The sequence below is a fragment of the Leptonotus elevatus genome, chromosome 3 (genome assembly GCF_054856555.1).
Source record: "Leptonotus elevatus isolate MCC_2025b chromosome 3, RoL_Lele_1.0, whole genome shotgun sequence".
Classification (NCBI taxonomy): Eukaryota; Metazoa; Chordata; class Actinopteri; order Syngnathiformes; family Syngnathidae; genus Leptonotus; species Leptonotus elevatus.
Window position 1 is genome coordinate 17,814,544 of NC_141241.1, and position 9,006 is coordinate 17,823,549.

Below are 9,006 nucleotides of genomic sequence, written 5' to 3' on the forward strand. Positions count from 1 at the left end.
TAGGGGTAGGCAATCATTTTTGATGGTTGGGGTTAGGGGAAGGGGCTAGGAAATGCATTATGTCAATGAGATGGCCCCACAAAGATAGTAAAACCTGTAGATACATCATCATTATACTATTAGAGTCAAGTCGGATTGGTTAATTTGGCAGTTGGTTTAGATGGAGTGAGGCGGGATAACTTTGTCAAACTGTGCCAGCATTTGTTTGGAAGTGACAACCTAGATGAGGTTGGTTTGATCTGATGGTCTGATCAAACAGACCAAAGAGGAAGTAGAATAAATTTTATTAAAACTTTACAGGGGTAGAAATGGACTCGTATTGTAAAAAATAAAGTCTGAAAGTTCTGCTTTACTTTGATTTTATGTTTACGGAGTCATGTCGTTTTTAGTGTGTTACTGTTTTTATGACACAGTTATGTATGTGTATGAGTGTTTTCACTGCAGCGGTGTGTGTGGTGGTAGTATGGGGCACTTTAATGAAACTGATCCTTTTGGTATCACCGTGTGCTACAAGATGTGTGCTCCGTCAGTCCCTATTGGGACGGGATCTGTTAGGAATGATCAAAGCTTCCACGGGTCAAAAAAAAACATGCAAGTCCTCCATGTTATTTATTTATTCAAAATACTGTAATTTGGGTTTTAATCAATGCAATAAAATGTTACCCTGTGAAGAAAACATAATTTAGAGCTGGTCGTTTGACTCCAAAACGCCGCAGTGAATAGGAACATGCTCTCATGGTTTATCAGTACAGATTGATTATGTTTCTGTGTGTGTGTGTTTGTCATGAAGAGAACAACTTTTGTTTATGCTGACTGTTGATGACAGTGAGCACAGAGAGACATTTCTCATTAAAAGTGTATCTCAAGTGGGGTGTGTTTGCATACCATGTTTGATCCCCGGGTCTTGTTCTTGATCCATACTGATTTGTTGGTGCTCTGCTATTTGTGTGTGTGTGTATGTGATCGGGCCTGCAGTTTATTTTCACTCTCTTGTGAAACAGACTGGACCGTATGTAGCGGACGAGGGGGGAGGGAGAGGAGGAGGAGGAGGGTCAGCCACTGTCAACAAGTGACGGATCGTGAGAAAGATGGGCTGCTATTTGGGATCTGGATGTTATACCGCAGCTGTCAAAGGGGAACAGAACTGCAGCATTTTTGGGGCTATTTGCGTCAGCTGGGCTCCCATTTAACTGTCACAGCATGTCCAGTGGACGTGACTCAATAATTCATCATGCTAACTCCTCTGCATCCATGTGCGCTGATATGATGGTTTCACACACAAAATGTGCTTCACTTTATGATAGCAGTCAATAAACGGGTCAAGTGTGTGGCAGTATGTTCTGCACATTTTTTTGGGGGGCCTGACACATATTCGATCAAGTGTTACCTAAAAAAAAGTCCCTAAAAAATGTTGAAGCGTTAGTATTTTCTTTAATTAAAAGTATAAAATTATTTTAAAAAATATTTTAGAAAATAATACGAAAAGATATTAGATATTACAGATATTTTTGTATTATTTTTCTTAACTCATTTACTGCCATTGACGGCTATAAACGGCAAAAATTCATTGAACAATTTCTATTTAACATTTTTTTCCACTTTTGTTGAAAATCAAGATTTTTTTTTATTGTTCATTTAGTTTTGGACATCAAATTTGTGATTAATTGTGAGTTAACTTGTGAAGTCATGCGATTAATTACAATTAAAAACTCCTGATGCTCCAAATTTTTTATAATATTTTCTTTCTTTTTTTTTTTATTCATTCACTGCCGTTGACGGCTATAAACGTCAAAAATTAATTTGAACCATTTCTATTAGTTTAACATTTTTTTTCCACTTTTGTTGAAAATCAAGATTTTTTTTATTGTTCATTTAGTTTTGGACATCAAATTTGTGATTAATTGCGAGTTAACTAGTGAAGTCATGCGATTAATTACAATTAAAAACTCCTGATGCTCCAAATTTTTTATAATATTTTCTTTCTTTTTTTTTTTATTCATTCACTGCCGTTGATGGCTATAAACGTCAAAAATTCATTTGAACCATTTCTATTAGTTTAACTTTTTTTTCCCACTTTTGTTAACAAGAGTATGAAAACCTAGAATGTTTTTATTGTACTTTTAGAACATATAGAATTTGAGTTAACTAGTGAAGTCATGTGATTATTAACAATTTAAAAAAATGAATCGCCTCTTGCCCCTAATTTTTAATAATCTTTTTTTTTTAATGAATTTATGGCAGTGAATGAGTTAAAGCTACACTGGAACAATTTGGCCCAAAATATCTTTACAATAGCCTTTTTATTACATTATTTATGACATTTTTAATTAGTAGATTAATACCTTAGCAAGCCTCTGGCCAATAGTTTTCAGACAGGATATCGGGTTCGAATTTCCCGCCCTCTGTCTCAGTCTGCGGATGTGACGTGATGTGCACATTGTATATATGAAGAAAGGAAAATCTAGTTTCGTCTTTTGGCCACAGGTGGCAGTAGGGATTTGAAAATGACCAGAGCCGTATACCAATCATGCTGTGATTGGTCAACTGCTGGTCACATGACATATGGACGCCATCTTGTTACCCTGCTGAAACCTAGTTGGCTAAACTCTCTCTATATACGGCTCTGGAAATTATATTTCTGCATTCAGTAGCTTTAAATAAAAAGTGTAAACATATAAATGAGTGCTTCTCAATTATTGTTTTATTACGCACCCACCCCCCAGGGAAGAAAATATATTGTCCCAACTCTCCGCTGTGACTATAAATAGTATCATTTGTCTATAAAATTTCTGTAAGTATGCCTCTTCAAAGGAGCTAATACTTCTTGTGAACACTTTAACAGTGCCACCTACTGTTATAGATGTGCAAGTGCACTTTATTCTAGGAAGGCAAAAAAACCAATATGTTCCCTGGGGTCACACGCACCCCCGATTTAGTCCCATACATACTTGTTAACCCCCGAGAAAAGTTTGCTAATTAAGAATTTTGCAACCCTGGCCTTGGCAGGGGTTTCAGCTCTACTGAGTATCATTGTACTGTCATTCAGTATATGAAACACGCTGTGATGACAGTATGTTTTTTCTTTGTTTTGTTTTTTACTACTTGTCCAATGGTGTTCATCTCAAGCCCTGTGAGCAAACAAAACATCATTAATGTTGTGGTGTGGCCTGTGCAATGCAGTAATGAAATTGTGCTTGTCTACCCCCCCATCAGTACGCTGTCCAGCTGCATGCACGCCGTGGTGGCTCTGCTTTACCCCTTCTCCTGGCAACACACCTTCATCCCTGTGCTGCCTGGGTCCATGTTGGATATTGTCTGCTGTCCCACCCCCTTCCTGGTGGGGCTGCTGTCCAGCTCCTTGCCGAAGCTCAAAGAATTGCCTGTTGAAGAAGTGAGTACAGTGTCTTTGTTGTCACCTTACTACCTACTCAATGGGAAAAAAAATGCATATTTATGAAGAGTGCCTTCTAAATTGAGTCAGAATATTATTGTGTCTTCAAGTGTATATATATATTTTTTTAATACAGTCATACAACTGTTGCACATGGCAAAATTGGCACCTGTGTGTTTATGAGTTATTAAAATCTCTTCTAGACCTTACATCCCCTTTGTACCTGTATACAATATTTCACACAGATAATACAGCTGCACGAGGTATGTCCAGCTGGCACTGTGCCTGAAGCAATGTAGCACCAGCCAGCAGGTTTTGGGCTCCTGCTCACTCAGTTTTTGCTTCATTTACAACAAAAACCCTTAGATAGTGTTCAGATCAAATTTAAAGTGTTTTGACATTTGACAGCAATGAAAATACATGATAACTACACAACAGGGATTTAAAAAATTGACAGCCCGTTAGCTTCATGCTAATTATCATTTGTGTTGTGGTGCTTTATAGTCAATGGATTGAAACAAAACAGTGCAGCACCAAAATTAAATACACATTAGCCTACAACCTTTTGTTGTTGCTTTTTGGGGGGTAAGGCAGGATCGGATTAATGGCATTTCCATTCATTTTATTAGTAAATGATGCTTTGAGATATGAATACGGTAGCTGTGTAGTTCAGACTTTTACAGAGATAATTATTATAACAGTGAAAATGAGAAGTATGTAAGAGTTAAGAAATCCAGTACAGGGAAGTGAAATATTCTCCTCAATGTATTATTTCAAGTACACACGCGCACAAGCAGGTGGTGAGCATTAAAGTGTTGGCGGCTACATTCTGACAGAGTGTGGATTTGTCTGTCAATGGCTATCAGCCACATGTGCTCAACATCCACGTTGCTCTCCATGTTGCCAACTGACGTTTGTAAAAGCAGATATTTTGATACAAGTATTGTATTAGATGTCTTTAGGATGTCCTTGGTGAGTGTAAACAACAGTGACGAGATGCCTTTTTTTTCCTGACTTTTTTCTCCTTGTCATCAGGCATTAATGGTGGACCTGGGAACTGACCGTTTCATCAGACAGGTTTGTCTTTTAACACGTGGAGGAAGAACTTTATTTAACAAGGCTTTGAAACATGTTGAAAATCATCTTGTAAAATTGTGTTTATCGCCAGTGATTGCGCCGTTTGTCTTTTTATACGTTTGTTTGTTTATAGATGGATGACGAGGCCTCGCTGTTGCCACGGAAACTTCAAGCAGCTCTGGAACAAGCGCTGGAGCAGAGGAATGACATCATCAGTCAGGACTCAGACAGCGAGTCGGACGAGGGTAAATAAGTGACAAACCATTGCACTGTGACACTGTGACTGATGCTTTCCATGTTAAGTAGAACAATAGCTTCTGTAGAGTTTAAAAAAAAAAAAAAGTTGCACTGCTTGATGAGTAGTGTAAAGGCACATCTCAATAAAATAGAATATTGTGGAAAGCTTAATTATTTTGGAAATTATTTTCCAAAGGTTAGACTTGTATGTTACATCAGAAACAAAAACCCCACATTCACCATCACACAATGCATATAATGAATTATACAGTGAATATAAAAAGTCTACACACCCTTTATCAAATGCCAGGTTTTTGTGGTTAAAAACATGAAACCAATATAATCCATTTCAAAACGTCAAATTCAAACTCGTGTAAAATGGTCTGCCACAGTTTTCTCTCTTAAAATTCCTGACTAACACTTAAGCTCAGCTGTCCAAGTAGGCTTTTCTTGCCTTTTTCCCCCCACTTTTCTACCAGACAGATTTATGATATTTCAGCGTTGTATATATATATATATTTTTTTTGAAATGGAACATTTTATGCCCTTAAAACTGCTTGATTGCTTAACTGTTTTGTTTTCAACTAGTTACTACTATTGCTTACTACGACAAGCAGGACCAGGATTTGTTTGGTATACCAGCAGCGGTTTCCATGGCAACCCTACATCACCTATTTTCAGAATCAAAATGGATTTTATTGCCATCGTCAGTGCAAAGTACATTCACAATTATATATATTTTTTCCCGGTCTAATGGTGCAACATGAAACAGAGGGTAATAATAAATAAATAAATAAATAGATGGTGGATCAGCCAAGACACCTCTCATATTTTTATTGATAGCATTAATGAAATGTAAAAACTAGATTAATTAAACAACATTGATCCCAAGACATGGTATTATACCAGAAAAGCTTGTACCGGTACCTTTATTAGCTTAATTCGCTTCATTAGCTTCTAATTTTGTTTTACTACTGTCTACATTAATGTTAAGTATATTCAATTTCAAAACTCTAGGATGAGTTCAAATCAACTGTGTTCTTAAAAATACTAAGAAGATAAAAATAAATAATAAAAAAAAAAAAAAAAAAAAAAAAAAAAAGAAAGACAAAAAGAAAAAAAATACTAAGAAGAAGGTAAGCATAACAGTCAAGCGTCGTTTGACCTTTTGTGTGGCCGTGCACTTCTGTGATTATTATGAGATACTGGGATAATGACCTGAAGGTTACAAGCATACTGTGTCAATTAATTGAGATCATTTGTTCATCAGCTTCGGAGAATTTATGAGTGGTGTCCCTGAATCTGCACTGTGCCGTCAAGAGCAGCGGGTGCATTTTATTGCCAAGTTGAGCCAAACTTCTGTTTCTCCTTAAAAAGGGCTGCTCTCAAGCTACTTAAAGACCCATTCTTTCCTTTCAAACGTCTCAACCTGCCATCCAAATTTATTTCCCCCTTTTGTGTGTTTGCAGAGTACAACTCGTTAAACAGTTTGGTGTCCGAGGCCTTTATTCGCTTCTTCCTAGAGACCATCGGCCACTACTCTCTGTTCATCACCCAGAACGAACGCGGCGAGCGCCTTTTCCAGAGAGAGGCCTTCCGCAAGTCTGTGGCGTCCAAGAGTATTCGCCGCTTCCTGGGCGTCTTTATGGAGTCGCAGATGTTCGCCGGCTTCATTCAAGATCGAGAGCTGAGGAAGACTCGTGCCAAAGGTATTCTGTACTAGTATGCGCTTTGCCCTCACTAGTAAGACTTTTCATTGCGCTAGTAGAATGACTATAGAATTGTGTGTACTCGAATGCCAAAGTTGTCCTACTAATAGGCAGAAATGTCATACAGAAGTGGAAAAAAAAAGTAACATCTTTCTACTAGTGTGCTGAATTTTAAAAGCTCAAAGGACTTTGCATATTTTCGTTCAGTGTTGACCTGCTTTGTGCTCGAGCTGTAATGCTTTCCGCTGCACTCGTACTGACCTCTAGTGGCTATACTGTGACAGGTCTGTTCGAGCAGAGGGTGGATCAGTACCTGGAGGAGCTGCCAGACACGGAGCAGAGTGGCGTCAACAAGTTCCTCAAAGGCCTTGGTGAGGTGTCTGAAGGCCCGTTACAAAGCAATGAGTACATCCTAAATGCATGCCAACTATTCATAGGTGTGATTGTGATTGTGAGTGGCTGTCCTGCTATTGACTGAATGAAAAGGAAAATACAATTAGTCGTTAACCATTTCATTTAAAAGTGTGCTGACTGTAGATTTCGTAAATTGTATTACATAATTACCAGTAACTAATTACTATGATTTGTTTGGACTTTCCCAGGAAGCAAAATTAAGTTTCTCCACAAGAAGAACTGAGGTGGCCGGATCCCGATTTCAAGCCTGTCCTGCGCCTTTGCATCGTGATCCTTGTTATTTTGTGTATAACTTGTACAGTACATATTTCACTGTGAGCTGGCCTTGATACTGGTCAGAGTATGAACTATAGCCATGGCAGAATGGTACACAGCAATTGGGCCACTCAGAAACCACTGGTGTTCTTGTAAAGCGTGTATGTGACACGACAATGGCATAAAATGTACAGTTTGTATGCTTCCATGATGAATCAGTTCAAGACAGAAGCGTCAGAATGTATTCTAAAGTGCATCAAGATGGTGAACTGTAAACATATTTTGCAATCTTTCAATAAAAAAAACTTCAATAAAATGTGTTTTATACATGTTCAACTTCACTATCTTTAGTTATCTCCTCTAAATAATCATTTTGTGTCCCAAAGCGAAGCAGGTTACGCCCAGCATCCGCTGAGACCACTGCAGAGATCCCATAAGACCTGCTAAGTCTAACGGCAGCGACGTTAACCCAATTACGTCTGGTCTCATCACTGTTGCCTGTCACCGCCATGCTCTCATTAGTTCCCCGTTGTCTCGGGCTGACATGTTTCGTTTCCCCCTGCTTGTCTGCAATTAACTCTTCACTTCATGTAACATGAAATCACTGTTTGCAACTATGGTTGCGTTACCGTCAACCCAGGGGCCATCTTACCATGCCTGGGGGTCCGAGATTCCCAATGTCACATACCAAAAAAACCAACATTTTATTTGATCTAAAGCAGGGGTTTTAGTCTTAATTTCCGTGCTTTGACTCCTACCCCTCTTCTCATGTAACTCCTCCATCTTACGATGCATATTGATTCACGAAGATGCCTGCGAAATAAACGTTGGTACGGTTGTGAGGATAATAAAGCGGAATTGGTGCAGCGCAGTGTAATTCAGAATAGAAGAAAGGAAGTGGAAAAGAAAGCAAAAGGTTTCAACCTCACGGTAAGAGACACACCTACCTTTACATGATTAAAGTGGTCAAAATGCTATATTACAGTAAATGTTGATTCATGTTCTTCTCAATTACCGGTAGGCCTACAGTAAAAGCATTTAGATGATTCACTTGTTAGCTAATACTATATTAAAAAAAAAAAGATTTTAAGAGCTTAATCTTGCTCGGTAAATTTGAAAATTTTCCAGGATTATTCAAACTTTTTAGATGAATAACAATTTATATTGTATTGTATTACTGTAACTAACATGTCTAAATCTGGACAAAATAGCCTTAAAATTGCAAACCTTGTGTCCAAATTGAACTAAAGTACAGTACATTAAGACATGCAAGCATGTTTTGCTGTAAGCTTGTGTCTCTCATCATACACACCAACCTGTTACTAAAACCTTTAGTCATCTCGAAGAAGAAGAAAAAAGAGCTTATACACTTCTATTTTTCATATTTGTTTATTTTTCCCCCCAGCCTGAGTCTCTCACTCAAACAAACGCTCATGTTATCAGAAAAACACACAGTATTATCAAAGTTTTTATTTATTTATTTATTATAATTTGTATAAGGTAAACTGTAGTTAAGTTTGTTTTGTATCATTTAGGTTAATAGCTAACACAGATAGCATGTACTCTTGAGCAAGAAGTCTTTAATGTTTGCATTGATATACCGATATGTTACTGTAAATAGAATAATACTAAAATTAAATTAGTATTTACATAAAATTTGTATTATATGTAAAAATGTATTCAGCAATATATTTTTAAATATAGTTTACAGGAGAGTATTTGTAATAGGGTTACACTAAAGACAGCAAATTACATATGGCAAATAAATGGAATAAAGTGTACTGTTGAGAGCTGATCTAGACAATGAAATTTTTATGAAGGATTATAAGCTATTTTTCTTAAACACTGCAAAAAATGTAATCAAATAAATTGTCTTTATTTTCTGTTTTTCTTAAAAACAAACATTCTGAAAATAAATGCCTA

General features: G+C 37.2%; 1 protein-coding gene across 3 annotated transcripts in view; it reads left to right on the forward strand.

The window, feature by feature from the left end:
• dennd2b (DENN domain containing 2B) overlaps nucleotides 1-7,416 on the forward strand; it is a 44,360-nt gene extending 36,944 nt beyond the window's left edge. For 2 of the 3 annotated variants that reach the window (XM_086071010.1, XM_086071009.1), the window contains exons 15-20: nucleotides 3,214-3,391; nucleotides 4,427-4,468; nucleotides 4,602-4,713; nucleotides 6,175-6,414; nucleotides 6,699-6,785; nucleotides 7,017-7,416. In XM_086071010.1, the coding sequence (XP_085927136.1) occupies nucleotides 3,214-3,391; nucleotides 4,427-4,468; nucleotides 4,602-4,713; nucleotides 6,175-6,414; nucleotides 6,699-6,785; nucleotides 7,017-7,051 (694 nt within the window). In that variant the 3' untranslated portion in view covers nucleotides 7,052-7,416. Of the gene's footprint in view, nucleotides 1-3,209; nucleotides 3,392-4,426; nucleotides 4,469-4,601; nucleotides 4,714-6,174; nucleotides 6,415-6,698; nucleotides 6,786-7,016 lie in introns of all 3 variants that reach the window. The other variant, XM_086071011.1, reaches the window with a different exon arrangement.
• Nucleotides 7,417-9,006: the final 1,590 nt, after the last annotated feature.